This window comes from Pangasianodon hypophthalmus, chromosome 5 (assembly GCF_027358585.1).
Source record: "Pangasianodon hypophthalmus isolate fPanHyp1 chromosome 5, fPanHyp1.pri, whole genome shotgun sequence".
Taxonomy (NCBI): Eukaryota; Metazoa; Chordata; class Actinopteri; order Siluriformes; family Pangasiidae; genus Pangasianodon; species Pangasianodon hypophthalmus.
In genome coordinates this window covers 13,962,723-13,987,569 of record NC_069714.1, presented here as the reverse complement: position 1 = coordinate 13,987,569, position 24,847 = coordinate 13,962,723, and the positions used below count along the sequence as shown (strand labels likewise).

The 24,847-nt window shown below is 36.8% G+C and overlaps 1 protein-coding gene across 5 annotated transcripts in view; it reads left to right on the top strand.

Annotated features, from left to right (window-relative positions):
* lrp1bb (low density lipoprotein receptor-related protein 1Bb) overlaps positions 1 to 24,847 on the top strand; it is a 265,996-nt gene that overhangs the window by 90,589 nt on the left and 150,560 nt on the right. For all 5 annotated transcript variants that reach the window (XR_008301779.1, XM_053233993.1, XM_053233992.1 and 2 more), the window contains one exon: positions 7,208 to 7,345. Coding sequence is in view for 4 of the 5 variants with exons in the window: in XM_053233993.1 (XP_053089968.1) it covers positions 7,208 to 7,345 (138 nt within the window). In the remaining variant the exon portion in view is untranslated. The remainder of the gene's footprint in view (positions 1 to 7,207; positions 7,346 to 24,847) is intronic.

The following is a 24,847-nucleotide window of genomic DNA, read 5'->3' as shown; positions in this document are numbered from 1 at the left end:
TCGTCTGTGAAGTGGTGCAAGACGACGTTGTCCCACCGGTCCTTGCTTCAGACCCTCATCCACAGACGCCTTGTTCTGGGCTCGGGAAGGGGCATTTTAATTGCTTGATAAATACACGCAGTACTGCACAAAACATCACGCGCTCGTCGTCTTCTAATTAGCAGCTGAAATAGGCAAATGTTAAGTCTGCTTTTTAAAATGAAAAAAAGAAGCAATGGCAAGAGAGTGGCTGCTAGTATCTGCATGTTGGAACGGCGGGAAACGTGTATTCGTGCACTGTGCGCATGTCAGAAGATCAAATCCGATTCTGTCATGTAAACACGCATATCAACCCGATTACTTTATTCATCGTTCTTGTAAACACTGAGATAGGATTAATCAATCTGATTGATTTCATTCCGATTGAAACAAAAAGTGTCCATGTAAACGTGACTAGTGTTGGTAAATTAGAGACATTTTGGCTAGATTTGGTGACTCTTTAGACTTCATTTCAAAAAAAGAGCCTAGCAACAAACATGGCTACTTTTTGCGCAGATGTTAGCAACTGTCCTGCACCCAGTACATCTTGCATTACACCTGCTGCTTATGTGAGTTGAGTCAACTCACCACCAGTTTGTAGCTTGACTGAGTTGCGCTTGTGTTGCAAGCTGATGTTCCCATCCAGCAATCACTGATCAGTGTGTTTGTTCCATCCATGCACTTCTTTGTTCTTTGTTCTAAACCTTCTTCTTGATGATATTTAGAAGTAATAAAAGAGTTATTTCATCCATAACTGTTTCCTTCATACCTATTTCATGACTCCTCACTACCACTGCTTCTTTTTGTTTGTGTTCTTGACAGAAGGTCCAGTATTTCGTAAATGCATAAAAGGTTAGTTTGTGGTGTCATGATTAAAGATGACTTCTTTCTATATGAAACAAATTATAATTTATTATTTTCTGTTCTAATAAAACTCTATTCAGTTCTATTTTATGGTCTTCTATTCAGGTGTCTTCCGAAAATCTTACTTCTTCATATACCCTAATTTGTAATTTGATATGTAAATGACTGTGATTAGGTCAATGAATATGCAAATTATGACATTTATGGCATAGGGGTGTAATATATAAAGTCAGGTCACAATTTTATTCGCTTCACAATACTGGCTTCACGATTCAAATCAGTTCGGTTCTCAGAATATTTTGAACAAAATCTGAATGGAGAAAATCATGACAGAAAAGACTCCTTTTTTATTTCTGAATCATAAATAATGCAAAACAGTGTGCATTTTTGTCTGTATGAAAGTAAATAAATCAAAAATAGCTATGAACCAAGGTTTAATATTGTAAACAAAATGTACTACATTTTCACCATATTTCACCATCAATAAATAAATAAATTGATAAATTCTCCCAAAGATTAAATATACAAAGTCTCCGACATAGGGAAAATGACTGACTGAATAATAATGAGCTCTGTAGAAGCACCTGAGGTGTCATTTTGACTGTAAATTGAGCAACAAAGTCGGCTAAAATGCCCGACTTCCGCAACCTCTTTCATGGGCACCGTAGATAGCAGAAGCGTGGGGCTAGTGGCATTTTAAAGCTACTGTATAATATGTAATGCATGTTGGTCATTGTGATCCAGAGCTATTGTTGCACAGACTAGGACCTCTGGTGATCAAACAGTGCAGTTGCATTAGATGCATAATTAATAAACTGCTAATTCCCATCACATCACATTGCACATTTTCACAATGCACAGTAAAGCCTGTTCTACTGCTAGCCAGATTGCACATTGCGTAGTGTGTGTAGTCTAGCAGTGGGGGGAATCATGTCGTACCACAGTGAATTGCATTACGTTTAAACATACACGATAATGAAAGGTATTCTTTAGCAAAAGTCAATAGGAAGTAGGATTTATGTCATTGTCTGCTATGCTTGTCCTGGGTACTGAAGCTACTGATTTGTCCACGTCCAGCTTTATGGAACAGTAGAAGAAATAGATGAGGAGGTTTGTTGTATAATGAAATAAATGTGAACAAAATATTGAATTTGTACATGAATATATTTATATAGTATATATATATTTATATAAATGAAATACAGTATAGTACAGTTTGATATGGGTCATTGATAATGATATAGTGTTTAACAGGCTACTTTTTAATTTGAATCTTATTTAGATTTACATTTATTTCTAAAAATGTTCTCTTCCATATTGCACAGTTCTCCATGAAGGATGATACAGCATAAGCTGTGTCATGGCTTGTAATTTAGTGCAAGGCAATGAGAACTGATTTCCTATCATCCTGCACACCATCTGTTATTGTGCTTGGTGCATATCAGGCTGCTGAATATTCATCTCTCCCCTCATCTGATTAGATTAGTTCCCAATCAGTTTGTGAGTGGAAATGATTCCGTAATCAACAATACAGTTTTATTAAGATAATCACAGTTTGTCGCAGATCTTCAGTCCCCGGTGTTAAATATGTGCTGTATGTTACACGTGAGCACTTATTGCAGAGTTCTGGTGCCGTGTTTATTCGTCAGTAAAAGGAAATTGCCACATGAATTCATAATTAGACAGATGCTTGCCAGTGTATACAATTTGTAATTGAAAATTAGCAGGGCTATTAATCATCACATTTTGGATCTTGAAATTCTTCACACTATTAAACCATATACCATTCTTCTGTACTGAAGATGACTGTAACGTCATCCGCCTGCTATCATATTTTTGCTTGATAATCAGGCAGTTAGTGTTTGACATTTCATAGTACCTCATATCCTTAGGCTTTTGAAAAAAGTGGAAATGAAATAAAAGAAAGGGACAAAAAAAAGTTAATATTTCTTTAAAATAAGAATACAAAATTAAGCCAATTATGCACTTTGATAGCGATACCTAGTCCGTAGCATTTTTCTATCTCATGAAGAATAAATGAACATCATGAACCATTCAGTACCCACTTAGGATATCTTTGTTGGCCAGGGATCAGAGCGGTGATGTAGTAGGGACTCTGGAGATTTGTAAGAGGCCTTGTCACGTGGGCAATAAATCTCATGCTAAGTGGCTGTGTTGCAGTTCTGGTAATTGATACCGGTGTAGTTAAGGTGCAATGTGACACATTCACAGCATGCAAAATGGAAGCTAATGTTTCGCTTAGACATGTTTTATGTGCTCTAGTGGCTGCTCAGCAGATGAGGGTCACCTACGTGCCTCATGAATCTTTAAACAGCTGCTGGGTGCAGAAGTGTCAATAAGGAGATCACTGAGGCTGTGTTTTCTCCCCCTCTCTCTTTCTCTCTTTACCACTCTGTCCATCTCTCACTTTCTCTCTATCAGTCAATGGTCCAGCATTTTTCAGCAGCATCTGTTCATCTGCTGGTACGAAGAGCAACACTATGCTGTGAAACTAGGGCTGTTAAAAGTACCATAATAATTCATAATAATTCATTAATTAATTAACGAATGTGTTAAAATGTAAAATGCTTCTTTTGTTTAAGGCCCAGGGATATGACTATCACCAAATGCAGGGAGAAAAGAGATACAAAGATTAAACCCAAGTGGCTTTGAACAAATGTGTCTGTGCAGCCTCCAGGTTGTGTAATATTATGTTTATGTTTGTAGCCATTTTCTCTTTTGCTGAAATGTAACTCAAAGTGCAAGATACGTTTTTAACCTTAGCAGGAAGCAGCTTGCGAATGGAAGCTTGACCTGCCTCTATAAAGAACATGCAAAGCTTTAAACAATCACCCACAACATGATGTCAAAATTACATCAAGACCCCTGGCTTATTTCTTTTCAGCTAAATTACAGGTAAGGTAGAAGAATAGGCTAAATCCTAGGTAGCATAAGATGCAAAGGACTAAGTTAATAACAAAGGCAGAGAACAAACGAGTGAACATGCTATACAATGCAAGACAATATCAAGGTATTGGCGAAGAGCAAGCAAAGGTGCAAGACTTCTCAAACTGAAGCGCTGAGAGGTAAATATACAGTCTCGAAAACAAGTCATGAAGCAAGCTGCAGGTTTTAATATTACGGGAGGTAGAACAGAAGTTTTCAGTAGTGTTCAAATCCAGAGATGGAGATGATCATCCCAAAACATTGATTTTGTTTTTCTTTAACCATTTTGGTGCTAAATTAGAAATATATTTGGCTCATCCTCTCGTTAAAAAAATTCTGTCTATGGCCAAGCCTGAAACTCCTGGCAGAGGCAAGCTGGGATCACATTTATTAACCATGCATACACATACTGTAGTTTTTGTGTTATACACACATTGTGCATACACACATTTCTATGCATTGAATGTGGTTGATCAAGTTCTTGATAATGAGGGATTTTTACGCCATTGTAAGGCTTCTAAATTCAGTTGGGATAAGAGAATGCACATGTATCCATAAATAAAAAAAAAACATATATTTCATATTTATATTTTAGATAAATCATTTGTGCAACAGTATCTCTACTTCACTGTCAGTGTAATTCATCTTCTTAGACCTTTTGACATGCTCCCTGTTGTTGGCAACAAGCAGTGCCATGAGCAGGCCACGGCGCTTTTAAAAGAGAAGTTGTGTTTACCATATATTGTGATTTGGGAATGTTTCTTTTTGCAAATGAGCGAGGTCATGCATGAACACAGCAATTTAGAACATGTGGGATTTATCAAAGTCCATTGTGTACAGCTGTGCTTACGCACATGTGGTAAATAGTAATTTCCTTATGCATACTGGCACTTCTTAGACACAAATTTATAAGTAGTTCTACACATGCTTTGATAAATGAGACCCCTGAAATATTCTGGTAATTAGCAGAATTCATGATGCCATCAGTCTTCACAAGAGCCCCAGAACCACCAGTAAAAATGGCCCCAAAACATTAATGATCCAGTGCCATATTTTACACTGGGGTTTCAGGTGCTTTTTCATTAAATGTGTTGATGGTGTGAATGAGCAAAGAGTTTGATTTTGGTTTCAGCAGAACACGACACATGCCATGCCAATCCTAATGATGTTTGGTGAAGTTTAGGTGCAACAAGATGCTCTCAGGATGGGTTTCTTTCTTGCAATGCTTTAAAAAAGATGTGTTATGAAAGTAGCATTGAACAGTTGATGTTGAAACTTGACAACCACAGTCTAAACCTGATATTTGGGTTCTTTTTTCCTCTTCTTCAACATGCTCCTCACTGTGAGGAGAGGCAATGTGCTCATGGATCCAGTTCCTGGCAAATTTCCAACTGTATTAGTCATGTGAATCTTTTCATTTTAGCTCTAATTGTGTTTAAAGGTATTTTTTTAACTTCTTATGTATTTTTATGTCCATTACCTTATTTGTGCAGGTCAATAACCATATCTAAAATTTTCCAACAAAGTTTAGGAACCTTTAGGCCTTTGTTCTAACAATCTTAGTCATTAGAAGTACATTCTTGTTATAATAGTATATATATTTTACCTTAGAAATATACATTATGTGCCAAATTATTGATACCATTTCATGTTTGTCATTCATGAAAAAACCTTTAACCATGTCACCACAGGTGATATTTTTTAAATCTCCAACTGTCCAGCTCCAGTGAACCTGTGCCCACTGTAACCTCAGATTCCTGTTCTTTGTTGAAGGAATGGAACCCGATGTTTTTCTGTTGTTGTAACCTGCAGGTTTCAATGTGTTGGGAACTTTTCTGCTCAACATGGTTCTAAAGAGTAGTTATTTTAGTTCCTGTTGGGTTTAGTTACTGTTCTAGTTGCCACAGTTTTCCCCACTCTGATTTTTGATTTGAAAATGGCACAATGTGTGTGTGATCCATTCAGACTCTTATCAGCATGCAACGAAACAAAAGATGTGCATTAGAATGCAACACAATTAAGCATGGCTAATTAAACATTAGCTCTCTGGCTAAGCTTTATGCAGTCTGTTGAAAGTATTGTTCGATACACAGACGTATCAAATCGAGAGGCTTGTAGTCATGAGGCTTTAATGCCTGTCATTATAAAATGCTTTGTATTGAAAGGAATTCATGTCACACTGAAATGTAGTCATTACAGTAAAAAATGTGAAATGCAGTGCACACATGGCATTACTTTTCATTGGTGACATGTGCCAAAATGAAAAGTAAAACCTTCACTGTAGTGCTTTCTTATCACCTGATCTCTGTACTAGAATATAATGTGTGGATTTGCATTTAAAGACTGAATTTGTGTCGGAATTGATGGAGGCCGCTTTCAGCACAGCGGAAATGTCTTGTGCAGTGCTGTAGTGCAAGATTCATAGCACAGTCCACAGTTATAAAAATGTACCAGCTGTCCCCATCACAAATCTTTTGCTCAATCTTGTTTTCACACAAATTCAACATTGCATTCTTTAAATTCAAATCCACACTTATTGTTCTTCAGTAAAGAATGTAGGCAGCAGTGCAATTTTTAACTCTGTTTAATTTCATTAAACAGTAATCCTATTAGTGCATTGCATTCTACTTTATTTCTCACTGTAATGGTTACTTATAAAGACAGCATGAATTTCAGTGTTATATATGAAATGTATGTGGCTGACACACACACACACACACACACACACACGACAGTATAATCATATGGTACATGTACTTCTTTTTGTTCGCCTGTAAAAGTTCCACATTCAGCCTAAGTGATTAATTTATCATTTGAGTTAACCATCATAATAAAGGAACATACATTCACAAACAGCCCCATCTTCAGACAATGGCTGTGGACTGAACGTGTTTAAGTGGCTTTTCCAGAATTAGAGTTTGCCTACAGCAAAGTGAGATGAGCTATTCTACAATACATGGTGAATTAAATGCCATGTAAAATGAAGATGTAGCACGATGATAAAGAGAAAAGACACTTCTGTAAATGATAATGCAAAAAAAATTGCCTTTACTCCTCAAAACCGGTGAAGGAGAAGGAAGGCAAATTGCAATATTTTATTTTAAATAAAAGACTTTATTTAAATAGTATTATTGGTGACATTAGTAATACCCACAGTCATTTGTGTTTATGGAGATAATAATTAATTGCCATATTGCCATTTTTTGCAATTCAAATTCAGAATAACACTGCTGCAGTAACTGTGTATGTATGTTTGTGATGTAGTATGAAATTCTTCACAGCTATATCTTAAATCTTGGAAGGTCATGGGTGCATATGGTATGTGCTGCATAAAAAGCTGTAAATCTCATGTTAACTGCTTTCATCATTTCTTCTTTAGGTACCAGCGAAGTAATAGTCAGATGTCACCTCAATCACATACAATGTCCTGGAACAAGAAAGTGCATACATTTCAACAAGCTCTGTAACGGAGCCAAAGACTGTGCGGATGGCTTTGATGAAGGAGTTCACTGCAGAGGTAAGACACAACATCCATATTAATTTGGATCATGCAGATGTCTGATCATCTCAGCTGTCACTGTGACAGTAGCGACACTTTTGATACCAAAGTAGATGTATCTCTATATATGAATATATGTATGACTGAGCCCAAGCCAACTGTTAGTGATAATTGTAAGCATTCCCATTATATCTACAGTTCGATTTGTCTTACACACACATATCGGAGAAGCGAGTTACGTTCAATTATCATCGCCAGATTTTTTCTCTCTTTTTTTGACACTTTAATGAACAGCTGCCCTTTAATAGGGATAGTACTTCTCTTGGGAAGGCACAAATGCTGCCCAAAACTGCCGCCTACCTAGATCAGAACACACTAATGGTCTCGTTTACATTCCTAAAATGCTCAGACACTAACGAAAGAAAAGTTTAGAAAGGTAAATGTTTATGATTTGGTACTGTATGTGATTAGCAGCTGCAGCATTTGCTTACTGAGCAGGTGTTTATTATTGCCTGAGCAAGTGTTTATTATTGCCTAGCAGAAAAGTAGGTTCAACAACCCGAGGAAGAAAAAAAATCCTACTCTTTATTGATTTTCGCAAAACTTTAGTCTTTAGTATTTTAGCATTTTACTGTTAATGCACTTCATAGAGGTATAATAATTATAATAATAATACAAAAATAATAATAATGATCGTAGGATAATGATACACAGAGTCATCCTATACTAGTTCATTTCCCTTAGTTTGTATTAATGCATTTAACTAGTTAACTAGATGGAATGGGCACGAATCCCCTCAACTGCATTCCAAAATTTAGTGGAAAGCCTTCCCCGAAGAGTGGAGGCTATTACAGTAGCAAAGGGCAAACAACTCGATAAATAATGCCCATGGTTTTGGAATGGGATGTTCAATACTCAGGTGTTTGCATACTTTTTGCCATATATAGTAGCTTGGCGTAAATCACTATAGTATGTTAGCGTCTACATTATGTTAGCCAAAACATGAGACTTTTAAAGCTTTTTCTTGTCAAGTGGGTTAGCTAATTTATCATTTGTCCAGTCCTGGTTCGAATTGTTTATCTATGACGGTAGGATGTAAATTTGTGCATGGCTCACAACCTGTCAATCTTGCACTATCAGCTACAATGCAGGTGAATAGTGAAGCATGTCCCGAGCACCAGGTGTGATGTTGGACACAGCCTACTGTTGATCACAATCACCTAAAGCACAATAACAAGCAAGTGCAGCCACCTGGCCTCTGTGATATAATAATGCACACTTGGCAGTCCGCACTGGGTGGATGCCCATTAGCTGCCCAAAGCCGTGACCTTTAGTGAACTGAAAGTACACAGCACCCACACAAGCCCAGCTCCAACCTGCTGATCCTGCCCTTTGATCTAATGCCTGCTTGAAGAAAAGCCACTCACCCATATGAAACAGAGAAGATTACTGTGTCAGGTTAAATTTGACCGAGTTCTTTTTGTGCTTGGAGCAAAAAATTCTTGTTTATTCTTGGCTAAAAGCTGTTGCTTCCTCACTTAAAAGAGCATTCTCCTAGAATCCTTAATTCAGTCGGATGCCTAGTAGCAAAGACAGAAGGATTCTAGCTAGCATTTGCTGAACACCTTGGTTTATTGGAAAGAAAATCACCTAACCATTGTGTCATATTTTGCAGAGTTTTATCTCTCGTCACATAAGCTCAGTGCCTTTTTACCTGCCCTGAAGGCAGGTCTTGCCTTCAAACATCTCTTACTGCAAAAAGCTGCAATAACCTCCCAGCACACAGAGCAATTGATGCAGTGGACAGAGGGGGGAGAAAGATGAAGCTTGGGCTTTTTTAGGTAGGGAGTGGTGTCTAGAGGCTGCAGTGATGTATCACAGAAAGTTATCCTAAGGTCTTAGGAGACATTAAGCTACATTACATTCATTGTTCTCCTCCTCCATTTGTTTGTTTTTAGATACAGCTAATTAAGCAATGAAGGCAGGGGCGATAAATCCTTCCCCTGCTCTTTTCTTCCTCCAGTGTTTACCCTGCTGTAGTCTGAATACCCTGAACATTCAAACACATCTCTGTTTTGCAAGACAGTTATCAGAAGTTGCAAAACAAGTCAGTTCCTGTTGTCACTTATGTTACAGCCGCTATAAGCAGTCATCCCTAACCAGCCTCTCTTTTGGAGTTATTAAGGCAAAAAAAAAAAAATAATAATAAAGTGGCTTGTTGTTTAAAATTGATTGAATAATTAAATTTTTTTTTAAATTTATTAATGAACAGCACATTATGCTTCTAAGCATTTATAGTTATATTTAATGTTGTGGAACATCCACAAGAGAAATTAGTTACTTATTTATAGAGTTTATAAACAGTCATTCCTGCATCAACTTTACTTTTTTCGTCTCTGTTGAAGTTAATAAGACTCATGCCATAATTGTTAGCTAAATGGCCCCTTGCAAAAAGCTTTATCATATAAAAAAATGTACTGTAAGCTTTGTTAAAGAATCTAAAAAATGATAATGTATAAGAATGAGTAGAACAGAGGCATGCTGTTATAGAAAATTATTCAATACATTCTGACCAATCAGATTCGAGAAATCATCAGGGCTGTGGTATAAGATGATATAATATCGATATTGTGATAAATTATGTCACAATACACTACACTACTCTACAATACGTGTATCACAATATGAATTTTTGTCACCCCTGTTAAATGCATTGTAAACTTGCAGCCTGTTATTCATCGTGTGTCTCTTGGGAAGTGGAACTGAAAGTACTTGATTATTATGTTGTATGTTAAACCTGTTGGAAATGTTATTACAGAGTGTGGAGGCAGCCAGTCTCAGAAGGATTGCTAGTAGCTAGAAGCTATTTGGTGCCTTTAACATGTGCTGACGTAAGTGTCAGGGTGGACTTAATGAAGTGCGAAAATCGAATGAGTAACTCTGAGTGGTTTGGGCAGGAACATACGGCATGTGTTCCTAACCACACACACATGGATGCACACCTGCAGAACACACACTCGGGTAGAGGGGAAGAATTGGGGTCACCAAGTTGGAGCACAGCTGTTGTGTCTTTGTTGCAACTTTCTCTCCGCCTCCCATAATGAATATGCATAACCAGTCCCAGGGGACTTCCCAAAAAGCTGTGCCCATATGGAAAATATTCTGTTTCACCTTTACTGAAATTCACTGTGTTATATTTTGGTCATGAGCAGAACAGAACAGAAGGCTTCATAAGGAGGAATGATAAAGTCTTTGCTATTATGCCACCTTTCACATTCAGAGTGCTTGCCTTACCTCCTAACACTGAACAGGTGGAGAGGACTGGAGAGAAAATATGTATCAGGGACTGCAGAGAAGCTCTTTAAGCGTAAGCCATGCTCGGTGTGAGAAATGACAGTCAGAGTTCATCCATTCATTGAAAATGGTCTCTGAGTATTGTTTACACGTTTAGCATAAATTGAACTTGAACATGAATTCAACTTAGTGAATTATTTAACTCTTTAAACTCCCAGAATGCATTGCCAAGTCCAAACTTAAGCTACGGTCACATGGCAAGCCTGTGGTCAAATCAGCAGTGATGTGACGCAACAAAACAGCTGGAAGTCTGTTATTTACTGAGAGCCAGTCAGTGATACTAGCCAATACTGCTGGGGGATTGATGTGTTTGATTTAACCAAAATTAAATGATGCAGTGTTTTTTCTGTCATATTTGTAGTTTATTATAGGAACCACATTTATCGCCTCAAAACCAAGCGCACATTTAGGAGCATAGCTATTTTATATCAGTGTTAAATGTGATTCTAGTTAGTGACTCAGCAGTACAGTACATAAATAATGTGATTTACAACAAACAGAAAACAAGCTGACGTTAATTGCTTCTCAATTAGATGATCTTACATCTTAAATGTTCTGTTCCAGTTCTTTCCGTCTGAGCAATGGTAGCCTTGTTAACCTTGCTGAATAAAGTTGCTTCTTCGCTGCAATTGAGTTGCATGCATTTTTTATTTAAAGTTAACACTGAGTAATTGTCAAGTGGTGTTAAAGTATTTTAACATAAGTTGTTTGTTTTGATCCAACTTGCAAAACTGTAAAGCCAGCCAGAGAAAGAAGTCCAATAGAAGTTCATAAATCTGACAACCAAGGGCAGTGCTTAAGCTGAGACTAGTTGCAGTGTGAAATGTGAAATTATAACAAATGTCCACAACAATCTGCCTGTTCAGACTGAGGTCACATGTCAGATCTGTATTGGATTCCAGGACCACATACTGTGGCTGGGCAGTATAACAACATCAATATTATAACCTGATAGACTTCTGAGTATATGTGTGAGAAAGATGTCCTTGAGTATTGTGATATGATGTTTTTTCATATTGCCTTTCACATACATATAAAATGGCCCAAGGTGGGATTGATAAGGTCAGACCAGAAGATCTGTGCCATATATGAGGAAAAAAATGTTTTTTTGTTACGTCTTCCAACAGTGCTGTAGCTTTATATTCTATAACTATAACTCCATAACTATATTCTGTAACTATAGTGATCACAATCTTTTGCTGGTATTGCTGTGTAAATAATCTAGTAGCCGTCACTGAGTAATATGCTTTAAGAAGAAGCTAGGAGTTGCTTAATATTTATAGGTAAACATTATTTTGTTACCCGTGGCAGATGTGCTTTGTTGCTCATTTTTGTGTTTAGTTTTTCATTCAAATTTGAAATGATTAAAATAAAATAATGATTAACTATAGGGATTAATCAACTCCTAGCTTCTTCCTAAAGCATATTACTCACTGACTGCTACTATATTTTTTGTCATTTGAGTTCATAATTCAGAATACAGGCTCCCACCCTGATAGAGCAGCAGTTGGGATAACAGACCTGCTTTAATATTACAGATATAAGCAAATTAGGCTTTATGAACAGTTTACGCTTCTTGACAACAAAGAATTAGTGGGAATTAAATACGCACTGGAAAACAGATCTGTGCCTGGGCTTGTTTCAGATAGAGAAGAAGTGTGTCTCTTTTTCCAGCATTCCTGGAAGAAGTAATTTCTTCTCCTGCTCGTATTCCTCCCATCAGGGGGACTGCAGTAACATCATTGCTAACAGTTTGTTCACATTCAGTCTAAATTAGTTTTGATTCCATGCTGATTGTTTGTACTGGACTGGATTGGATTAGTTTCTCCTTATTGAGTGACTGAGATAATAACTACAAAAGCATTATGCTAGAGCTCGAGATCTCTGTCTGAGCCGTTCGTTGGCACAGACAGCTGCTTAGGACATCATCTAGAGGAGGCATCATAGCTAATACTAAGATGGCTACTAACTATTGTACAGACCCTTCAACTGTGGGTCAAACTGGAGCTGTGATCAACATGCAGCCAGTGTCTGAGTACATCTATTAAATATACCACTGCTGTCTTTAATGTGGTCCCACTATGGCCTAAAGACACCTAATTCCACACCCTCACATTACATGCAACCCTTCACACACCCCCTCATTACACACCGCATTATTCTGCACCACTGTTTGAAGCTTGTCAATATGTCCAAATGTGCTAAGACCAGAAGCGATCATTCTATCAGTATGTACAGATGTTTTTTGTTGATATTGATTATTGAATGATAAACTGCACACAGATATTTATTGGCAAGTAAAAGAAACTAACCTTCTAGCCATGACTTTATCTTTTATAGGCAAATGTAAACAGAATGACAGGTAAAATAAAATTAGTTGTTTTCACACTAAGTGGACTTATTGGCATGTATTAGACATACTAGATATATTTTCTTCCTAACATTTATTCACTAATGGAAAAAATACCAATTGTATGAGATTTAAACATACAGAAAATGTCTATGAACATTTTCTTCATCTGTTGTCAGTTTTAATATGTTGATGATTTAAAAGCAATCAAACAAAAACATTATGGTAAATACACCTATTATCAATCAAGTAGATATTTTCATAGTGAAATAATTTGCCCTTAGTATTTGGGGGAGATGGAATTGTTAATAGATAATGCCACCCTTGCGTAATCATGAAACACAATGTTGCACATGTACTTTCCCTCCCTCTCTCTGCCTCTCAACAGCATTCAATTATCTCACTTGATTAACTTTTCATTACCAACCATTGAAACAAACAAACAAACAATTCTCTCTGGGGCCAGGGCAACATTGATAAGAACGGTCTCTGATTCTAATATGAATATCCATGAATAGAGCACAAATCATTTACTGTGCTTTTCTGTTTTAAAGAAAAAGAAACATTCACCTAAATGCAATTCATTACCATATTTATTACACTCATATTCATATAATGAAATGCCATCTAGGATGCATTTAGGTTGAGTTGAGTTACACGGGCATAGTGAGGAGTTATTACTGAGACTGCACACGTCAGTATTCAGACGTCAGATAGAACTACGGACTTACATGTTACTCGAACAGTAGCAGAGTTTTCCAAAAACAGCCATTTCCCAGTAACGCATGATCCTGACATACGTGCATTTTCTTAAATACTGCTTGATCGATGAGCAATATTTAAGGTAACCACAATATGTAACCTGGAAATATATTTTTGTGCAGTAAATACACTAAAGAAAACTAGGAAATGCCATTTGAGACCAGTATTAAATACATAAATACGACACTGTTAATTAATTAATTATATCATTGCTGTAAAGCATGCGGAACGAGACAGTGATTATCTCAAAGTCCACATAATTTCTCTGGATAAAATTAGGAACTACACTTGATTAAAGTGTAATTGTGAGCAGATGAGTGCTTGGTGATGTTATCCATTTAACCATGAACATGCGTTCATTAAGGAAGAGCACACTGAATTAACAAAATCACTGATGTTATTTTATTAATTCAACACCTAAGAATAGTGAAATAAAAGTGTGATAAAGTAGCCTACACCCATTACGATTTCATGGCCTTGATAGTCAGCACATTGCCTGGCCAGTCACTCGCTGGTTGATCACTCTTGATAGTAAATACAGAGTTTTTCAGCCTTTCTTTCAACCTTTCTGTCACTTTTAGTTCATAGTGCAAAATAATACACTCTCATAAAAAAGGATATTAAACTGTACCACCTTTACCAGGTACCTGGGGTGGTACCTTCAAGGGTACTTCTTTTGCATGTATCTTTTACCTAGAAATGGGCCTGTAGTCAGCCTTTAATGCTTTACCCTTAAAATTAATTATGATCTATTAACCTTAAATCATTTTTAAAGGTACACTGTATCTACATTCGTGGTTGAAAGATATACTGCACATTAAAGGTTAAAAAAATAGATATTCCCTTGAGGGTACCTCTCCAGCAACAATGAAAAGTACAGTTTAGTGCTATTTTGTCTGAAAGTGTAGCAGGTGCTGGATCAAGCGCTGTTTAAAAATCTGCTGAATAATGAATATAATGAATAATGTTGATTATGCCATATTGTTGAATTAACACAAATTCACAATGAATCATGTGATAATTACAACTAGTACTATTCCAGCTCTCAGACACCCCTACTCAAGCAACACCTGACAACCTCAGAAGTGTGAACTACACACGGATAATTTTAATAATCTGTATGGGCTGCCTCAGAAAATCAACTTAATATATGCGTGAGACAACTCTGAATACGGAGAATTTTCGATGTGTAAATATTGATGTTAAGTCAGCAACTCTGAATACGTCCTTCATGCTTAGTTTCACTGTGTATTTTGTGGGATTAAAGCTTGAAGTGTGCAATCCTGAAGTAAAGGAGTGAATTTTCCATATTATCACTGTCACACTAAGAAGAAAGAAAAAAAACTAATATAAATAAAATAATTTAAACAGAGGGAAGACGCAGGCAATGATCCATAGAAGAAATGCAACAGAGAGCACAAAAGAGCTGTTCTATGTCCGGCTCCTTTTAAATTTACATTACCAGGTAACACGCATTCATGTGGCAGGTGCCTTTATTCAGCTTATAAATGAGGCACTAGACAATCCAAGCATCTAGTCTTTGAACTTTTTGAATGCTCATTTGTCTATGAGCAAGAAAAGCTCTTTCTGTTTTTCTTTTTTTCAGTCTAAAGCATTAGAGGTAGCATCTTATTCCTGAGCCATATGGACTGCTACATGTGACCAGCTGGAAGGCAGGAATTTAAAGATTGAAGGCAAAACACAACCCCACAGAATCTACTTAGAATTTATTTACACGAGCTAAGGAAGAAAATGAAACATGATTTGGTTGTTGGAGCTGCAATCTAACCGTATTACAGTCTGTGCCTTTAGCAGAAATCTGGTGGGTATTATTTGGCTATATTTGTTTAACCCTGTTTATCCAGTGACTCAGACATAAAAATTGTGCAACCCAGTCAAATCACAGTCTCTTTTTATCCAATTTTAAGACCCTACTGCTTTAAAAAAAAAGGAAAAAGTTTAAAGTATGAAAGAAAGCTCCAGCTGAAATTCAAAATCTGTCAGAAATGTTACTTAAATATCAAATTGCAAAAAGTGACTTTTAACATTTTTAATTCAAAAGGAGCGAGTTGAAGTTTGGCAGATTTCTACATTTTTACCCATGCAAAAAGAGCTCGGAGTGTTTGAAAAATGACAGGCCTCTAAATCAATACTTCATGTTTTTTTCTGGCATCCATCAAATCTTTACGTCTTTCTGTAATGTGAGAAAACATTCTGGCAATATTTAATCTTGTTAAGAGGATTTCCTCTTCTTTCTTATCAGGACAGATGGATTTAGAAATTAATTGATTTGAGTGATGCCTTTGTCATGAAACTGTCAATCTCATGACTGTACACATGCAGCTGATGTGTAGCCTCATTCTGCTTTTGTTAAATGGCTAAAATACAGGTTTAAAGCTGATAAAATGATATTAGTTTATGATTTGGTTTATGTGTGAACTTCTGTTTTATGGCCTTTTATGGTTTAATAATTCCAAGTTTGAAATGCTCTCAAGGACACTGTGTATACTGTTACCCTATTCTACCCTCTATTATACCAGACAATAGCTACATTTATATATGAACTTTGAATTCCAAACAAACAGCTGTAATAAGCCTAAAGGATGAAATCAGCCACTAATTTGAGTGTAATAAATCCAGCAAGCTTACTAAACATTTCCGCATCTCTATGGGTTGCATCGTGTGCTCGAGTCAGCATCTTAATTTTGTCTCACATTAATTAGAGTGCTCCAAGTCCAAATGCATAGGCTGGAGGGATGAAGGTCAGCCTTGATGGGCCAAAGGCTTTGGAGGTCCTCAGTGACTGTAATTAGTCCATATGGAGAGTGGAAATTTGGGCTGCCCTTGCACCCCTCTCATCATAAAGCAGGATATTGGAGGGGACTAAACAGCAGCACTGCTATCAGTGCAGTAGCCGTAGCATCTGGGTGGCTTCCTTTTTGAATACTGCAATTATAGTATCACTGTTAATTTTACCTCATACAATAGGGACCATAGCGGGCACTTACAGTGGATAGAAAAATTCTACACACCCCTGTTAAAATGGCAAGTTTGTCATGTAAATATATGAAACCAAGATAAATCATGTCAGAACTTTTTCCACCCTCAACGTGAAATTACAACGTATAAAAATGAAATGAAAAACAATCAGAAACATTTTAGGGAGAAATAGAAAAAATAAAAAAACCTACAATAACCTGGTTGCATAAGTATGCACACCCTAAACGAATACATTGTTGAAGCACCTTTTGATTTTATTACACCAATCAGTCTTTTTGGCTAAGAGTCTATCAGCATGGCACATCTTGACTTGACAATATTTTCTCACTCTTTCTTGCAAAAAAACATTCTAGATCCATCAAATTGTAAGGGCATCTCCAGTGCACAACCCGCTTCAGGTCACCCCACAGATTTTTAGTTGGATTTAGGTTCTGTGCTGTGGCTAGGCAATTCAAAAACACTGATCTTCTTTTGGTTAAGCCATTCCTTTGTTGATTTGGATGAATGCATTGGGTCATTGTCGTGCTTTTCATCTTCAGCTTACTAAAATTGACTGGTATTTGTAGCTATTCATGATTCTCTTCACCTTGATAAAAGCCCCAGTTCTGGCTGAAGAAAAGCAGCCCTAAAGCTTGATGCCGCCACCACCATGCTTCATTGTGGATATGGTCTTCTTTTGTTGATGTGCTTTTTTTTTGCACCAAACACACCTTTTTGAATTATGGCATCATTATATCTTTTGGAATTGGTCTCATCAGACCATAAAACATTTTGTCACATGATCTGGGGTGATTTAGTTGGGCTTGGATGTTTTTTGTGAGAAAGGGCTTCTGTCTAGCCACCTTACCCCATAGCACAGACATGTGAAGAATATGAGAGATTGTTGTCACATGCAGAGAGTAATCAGTACTTGTCAGATATTCCTGCAGCTCCTTTGATGTTGTCATAGGTCTCTTGGCAGCCTCCCTGGTAAGATTTTGTCTTGTCCTTTCGTAAATGTTTGAGGGACGTCCTGTTCTTAGTGATGTCACTTTGGTGCTCCATTTTACCTCTCTCCTGATCGATATCTTTCAACAGTGGGACTCTGTGAAGAGCTGACAATGGCTTCAGAGGTCAGATGAAACCAAGGAGACGTCAAGAAAATCCTACATCCTGCATCTTTATTTGGGGTTAATCAGAATAATTTCATTGATGACAGCTGTATGCTAATTACTTCTGAACATGAGAATGAACGTGATTGGTTCATTCTGAACACAGTCACATCCCCAGTTATAAAAGCATGCACTTTTACTTTACAAAAACCTGCCATTTTAACAGGAGTGTGTGGACTGTTTATATCCACTGTAGAGCTAATACTATACTCTAGGACAAAGGATAGTTGAATCAGCATTTTCTAATTAGCATTTAAATTTGAAGTATTTTGAAATGTTAACTGAAAATCTTAACAGTGCAATATATACATTTAAAGGGTCATTATAGTATTATCTTATACTATAATACTTTACTATAGAACACATGACGGTTAGAAGAGAGAGTTCCTTTTTTTAATTAGATACAAATTCTTATCTGCTTTCGCAGCTTTCTGTCATTATAGACCCGAGAACAGCAGGCATTTGACAGCAGGGGTTGCATAATAGAGCACAACACTTGTTATGAAGTTAGACCCATTTCATCATTTCCTCTAAAACACCAAAAAGTCCTGTTTAGAGCTTTTGAGTGAGAGACATACACTGTATGACCAAATGCTTGTGGACACCTGACCATCACACCTATATGTGCTTTTTGAACATCCCATTCGAGATTTAGTCCCCCTTTGATGTTATAATAACCTCCATTCTTCTGGGAAGGCTTTCCACTACATTTTGGAGTGTGGCTGTGGGGATTTGTCCATTCAGCCACAAGAGCATTAATGAGGTCACACATGTCAAGTGAGGAGACCTGGGGCACAGTCAGCATTCAGTTTCATCCCAAAGGTATTCAGTGAGGTTGAGGTCAGAGCTCTGTGTAAGCCACTCGAGCTCTTCCACAACAAACCATGGCAAACCATGTCTTTATGGACCAAGGGCACTGTCATGCTGGAACATTTTCCAACTTTGTGACAGCAGTTTGGAGAAGACTCATATATAGGTGTGATGGTCAGGTGTCCACAAACTTTTGGCCATATAGTGTACCTCTTTGACAGTGTATAATGTAATGCAAACAGATTTGCATTTGTCGTTTCTTTTTGGCCAAATTGGAGCATGAGGAAGAGAAAGTGCAAATGCAAGGATTGATATTGCTTCTTCAAAATGGCAGTTTAGACAGTGAAAATGAAATGGCATACAGAGTTTGCATTTTAATTTTGCCAGCCACTCAGTGTTGTTGGTCATAAAAATGCAATTTTAAATGTGTATTTTGCAAATGCATTTGATTTATACCTTCAATTATGCATGCACACACACACACACACACACACAGGAAATGCAATTGCAAATATATGTTTGAATTAGCATTTTCTAATTAGCATTTGAGTTTGAATAAAGTACTGAATATGCTGCCATAATAGTGTGTGCATGGTGAACTTAAGGAAAACACTTAAATCAGCAAGCCTTCTCTACTATTAGGAGCACAGAGATAATATTTGTGTAAGCATGGTACAAAAAATATGGTTCTAGGTCAAATTGACCTAAAATGGTGGATTAGGTCACATTAGGACTGTTCAGCATGTTTATACTTGTATTTAAGCCATTTTAGTTTACAATTGGACACACTTATTACAAACAAAAACCCAATTCCAAATAACAATCTTATCTCTATGCATTACTTGTGTGTCTTATGCAAGCAGAGGGAATGCGATTTTGAATCTAGTGAATGTGTTTACGTGTTCCAGCAGTAAAAGAAGCACAGAGAATAAAGTGCACACAGTAGCACAGAGTGTTTTAGAAGATCCCTCTTGGGATTAATTCCTCATCTGCTTCCCAATGTAGAAATGGCCTTACTCATCTGCTGAGGTATTTGCAGTTGCTCCCAAATGACTTTTACTTTTCAGAATGACTTTTAGTTTTCCGCTGATGTCTAGCTCCTAGGACAGCCTTCAGAAGTTTATTACAGGAATACACTGCACCTGTGAGGGAAAAGTCATTTCATATTTATTGTCATCCTTCACTATATTGTGGTGCTGTGCTTTATTTCTACATCGGTGCATTTTAACTGGAGTTGAACAGTCTCAAAGATAAGAGTGTCTCGTTGTTATTTGCAGTTTGTGTGCTCTGGGGGTTTACTGAAAGTGTTAAAGGCATTCATGTTAAACTTGCTCCCCAGCTTGCTTAGCTATGTGTTGTACTTTTTTTTACACACGTATTTTAGTTGATGTTAATTTATCTAAAGATTATTTATAAAGCTTTTTTTAAATAAAATAAAATAAATACATAAAAATCTGTCCTCCTGTGGGTTTATTGTCAGCTGTGGCACATAAAGTAAGAAAGTAATTGCTGACATTAAAACTGAACGGTTTTTAGCATGCAGAATGTTTGTAGTTCACTAATGCCTTTTGCTCTCTGTGGCTTGGAGTCCATGAGGGCATTAGCGAGCACGTGCATGGATTAGCACTTAGACTCCAGCTATCTTTTGACAAGAAGAACCACGATAGAGGCAATTGTGGAATTGTCCAGATTAACACTGGCTGTGTAATTAAAGCTTGGAGGAGCATTAGTTAAAGATGGCTCTTTCTGAAGTGGCTTTAACACTGTCAAATGCAGTAGGACATATTTGTAGAATTGAAAGACATCATCTGTACATTTCACATTTTTGTGAATGTTCACACTGATGAAAGCTTTCATAGCTTTTATGTGCAGTTCATAAAACATCAAGGTCTTCCCAAACAGATGTGTTTTTGAGCCTTTGAGTAAAAGCCTGAAGGGATTAGATATGTCTGAGGGGCTGTGATAGAACATTTCATAAAGGAAAATTGGAGGAGACAGCACCGTATTCTATAGCATCTTTTGTATAAAAGAAAAGTTTTACTAGTAATTAAGATAAATCACGAGACGCTCTTTTCTGTGTATTACTACACAGTGACTTTTTTCATTTAAAACTGGAAATTAACAAATGCTTTAGAATTTTAAAAGAAATATCTTGAAATGTCCAATATTCAATATTCTGCACTACTTGTAGGTCACTATTTAAAGTGAAAGCAAATTTGCAGTGCGGACCATGTTAACCCGTTTGTACACGCGATCAGATTTCCTTCAGTCTTATCGCTTCCATTGAAGCACATGTTCAGATGACACTCTTATGGATTTGAACATGAATCATCAGGTTTTACACACACTTTTATTCATGCTAGCTCAAATGTCATAAAAGCAAAAGGGGAACAAACCAAATACTAAGAACTTCTGATATTCATGTAAATATTTTCACGATTCTACTTTTTACTGGGTTTGGAACGAGTGACGATTGTATCAGGAATCGCTGATAGATTTCTAACTATTGCGTTAGCTATCAAGTTGCATGATTTAAATGCCAGTCAGAAAACATGGTGCCTGTAGCTTCAAGACTGACAAAAATAAATTGTGCCGTATCTCGTAATACGTGTTTCTGCTGCTGTTGAACACAGAGCATGTTCATGTGTAGTTCATATAATTTTATTTAAATTTATAATGAGCTTAGTTACAGTTAATAACTCATTAATCCAAAACAATCTGACTAAATGCAAATGCTAGTGACTAGCAGCTACAGCTGATGCATAACCAGCTTCCGCTATTTTCTCCTCTATAATAATGTAATGTGCACAAGACGCATGGCGTATATCTTGCCACGCCTTCTTTTTTCCCCTCAGAGCCACAGGTGATACTGTCATCAATCAGCAATAGTTAGACGATGCCATGTTGGGCATGATCTCACAAGCGTCACTCAAGTTATTACTGATAATATAATTTTTCAAGAAAGATTTCTATTAAATTAGAAAAGAGTGCAAAATAGAAGCATTTTCACTCAGACTTTTGGACACCAGTGTGTGCATGTTCCGTCTGTCGTTAGTAAGTAGTCGGTAAAACAACCTGTGCTGAACAGTCCAGTGTGCATGTTTATTTGCATCTCTCTGTGTCTGGTAAGGGGGATGTGTGCCTGTTGTTTGGCAGTAGATATGAGGATTAGTCCTGAATATTTGTCTGCTCAGTATCTCCTCTCTGCATAATGAGATGCATACCAGTTAAAAATATAGCATGAGTGTGATGGCCTGTAGTGTTAGTCTGCTGATATGTGGACAGCAGGACTTGAGAAAATGCTGATATATTTTCTTCAAGCAAGCAATGCACAGATGTCCTTTAAATTAAGGCTGATTTATTTATTTTGTGAGCACTTGTTAAGAGAATGTAAATTAGAAATGGCTTTGTGGAAAAGCTCACTGAAGTGTTATATTACATGGATCATTGAAGAGGACATATGGTTAAATCATTTTTGTTTTCTTAGATTAAGAAATAGAGCAATTAGTTTTGAAAATGTTTGCCTCTGATAGGGTATAACTTGCAGCTAATTGTACATGCTCGTTAGAAGATTCTGTGGTGTGCTTTGGAAACTGAATGTATTCAGCCTCTTGATCTTGTATTCCCTTATCACAGAAATACAGGACTAGCTCCTAGTGATTTTCTGTTACAATTATTACGATATTCTCACCATATCTTAACACTCATTCATTCATTCATTCATTCATTCATACGCTAGGTAACGTGTAACCTGCTGTAACATGTGACACATTTTTATTTGTGGCCTGTTTATATGGAGACCAGACTTTAGATAAAAATCTCTGTTCTGGCCTTTTGTGGTGTTTTACAGTTTTTTTTTTCATACAGGGTTTTCCGTTTCCTACTTTTGAGAGAGTGCTGCATTTGTGTGTGCAAGATAGTGAGTTGTACATTATATTCCCCCCCCCCCCCCCCCCCCCCCCCCTCTCACACACACTTGCTTTTTCGTTATCTTTCCTTCTAATGTTAATTACAATCTGTGCTGACAAATACACTGGCTGAAAATGAATATCTCTCTAGATGTTGCCTAATCAATAACAATGTTTTACCCTCCAGATGAAGATGTCACTGGCGTCAAATGTGCAGGTGTCAGTTGTCTATTTTTTTTTAATGAAAATATAATATGTCAAACCAAAAAGCTGAGACTTTTGTCTTCACAACACTGAAACGTGGTGCATGGTCAAGGGGATTCAAAGTGACAGAGCGGGTCACATACTGTATGCTCTGCATTACAGCAGCAGTCCTCTTGCCAAAGCTTTCATTTTTTTAATGAAATTAAGAATAAATGTACCTTTAAATCTCCACTGTCTTTTTTACTATTTTATTTTAATAATAATTATGTTCTGCCATTTTACTGTCAGAGTGATACAATTAAACAGTGACTGCTTCTGTCTTCTTTTCTGCAAGTGTGCAGATACTGCAAAAAAAAAGACGTCTTAGCAAGTGAAAATATTGTGAATATAGTCAAATTTATCTAGATTTGTCTAACACTACCATAAACAAAATATGCTATATTAAACCTATATATATATATATATATATATATATATATATATATATATATATATATATATATATATTTAAATATTAAACCTATTTCTAAAAATGTTTTAAAATATTTATGAAGTTTCAGGTTTTACATTTTTCATTCTGTTGGAATTTAATTCTGTTTTGCTTCTTTCTAGAAAAAAAATGCTCAAAACCAGCAAAATTATCTGTCAGAAAAATTTCAAGCTTCAGGTGAATAAAAATGTCTAGAAATAGCTTTAATAATCTCATATTTGGTTTATTGTAATCTTAGGAGAACAACAGGAAATGCTAGATACATTTCACTATATTCAAGATGTTTCTCAAAGTGGTGTTCAAACAAACCAGAATATATATTATATTATAGGCCTAACTATCTGGTCATTTATGTGTGGTAGCCTGCGACACCTTACTATATGAAGTTCTTAGCTGAAATACGTTTCTCTTTTGATTTTACCTCAATCACCAGTAAATTTATACACTGAAGTTGTACACTACATGGAAAAGTAAAGTTATACACTATATGGTTCTTCCCCAAACTGCTGCCACAAAGTTGGAAGCACACAATTATCTAACAGTAACATTATATGACAGTGTCCCTGTGCACAACACGAGCTCCAGGAAGACATGGTAGAAGAATGGAAGACCTCGAGTGACCTGTACAGAGCCCTGACCTCAACCCCATTGAACACCTTTCAGATAAACTGTAACACAGACTGTGTGCCAGGCCTTCACACTTGAGACCAGCGCGTGATCTCACTAATGCGCTTGTGGCAAAATGGGCACAAATCCCCACAGCCAACGCTCCAACGTCTAACGGAAGGAGCCAAACGAGTTATAGCGCAATGGGAGAACAACTTGATATTATTGCCCATGGTTTCGGAAAGGGATGATCAACGAGCATATAGTGTATGATGGCCAGGCATCCAGGTCAGGTATCCAGGTATTTTAGCCATATACTGTAGCATTAAAAAAATCTAGGCTACAAGATCCAGTTCTCGAAAGTCTTGTGAACCAATGTTCTGTATGTGTTTTATGGCCTTATTTCAGTGACTTAAAAATTTTAGTTTTTCACTAACCACGCATAAACGCTGTTTTCTCAAAAACACAATCATGTATAAACATGCTGCTCACATATTATTGTAGCCCAGTTTGTGCTGATTACAGTATTATCAGACTTTAGCCATTACTATATTTAAAACTGAAAAAAGCACAAATGTCAGGGCATGTCAAAATTTGTCCAGGGCCCCAAAACACCCTCAGACCCCAGAGGGTTAAGGTCTGGTTATGCCCAAAAGTGAAAAACTGCAATATAAGATTTTGGAGGAGGAGCAGGAGCATAACAGACATTTTGTCAAACGCTGTCTGTGTATAATCCAAATTCATTAGGCCAATTTTCCATTTAACTATGTAGCTGTCCAACAAGTTGATCAAAGCCCAACATTCACTGTGTGAAGAAATCACACTTAGCTAGCAAGGTTTTAAACATCTTTAGGCAGAATGACTTTGACTGGCTCCTTACCCAAC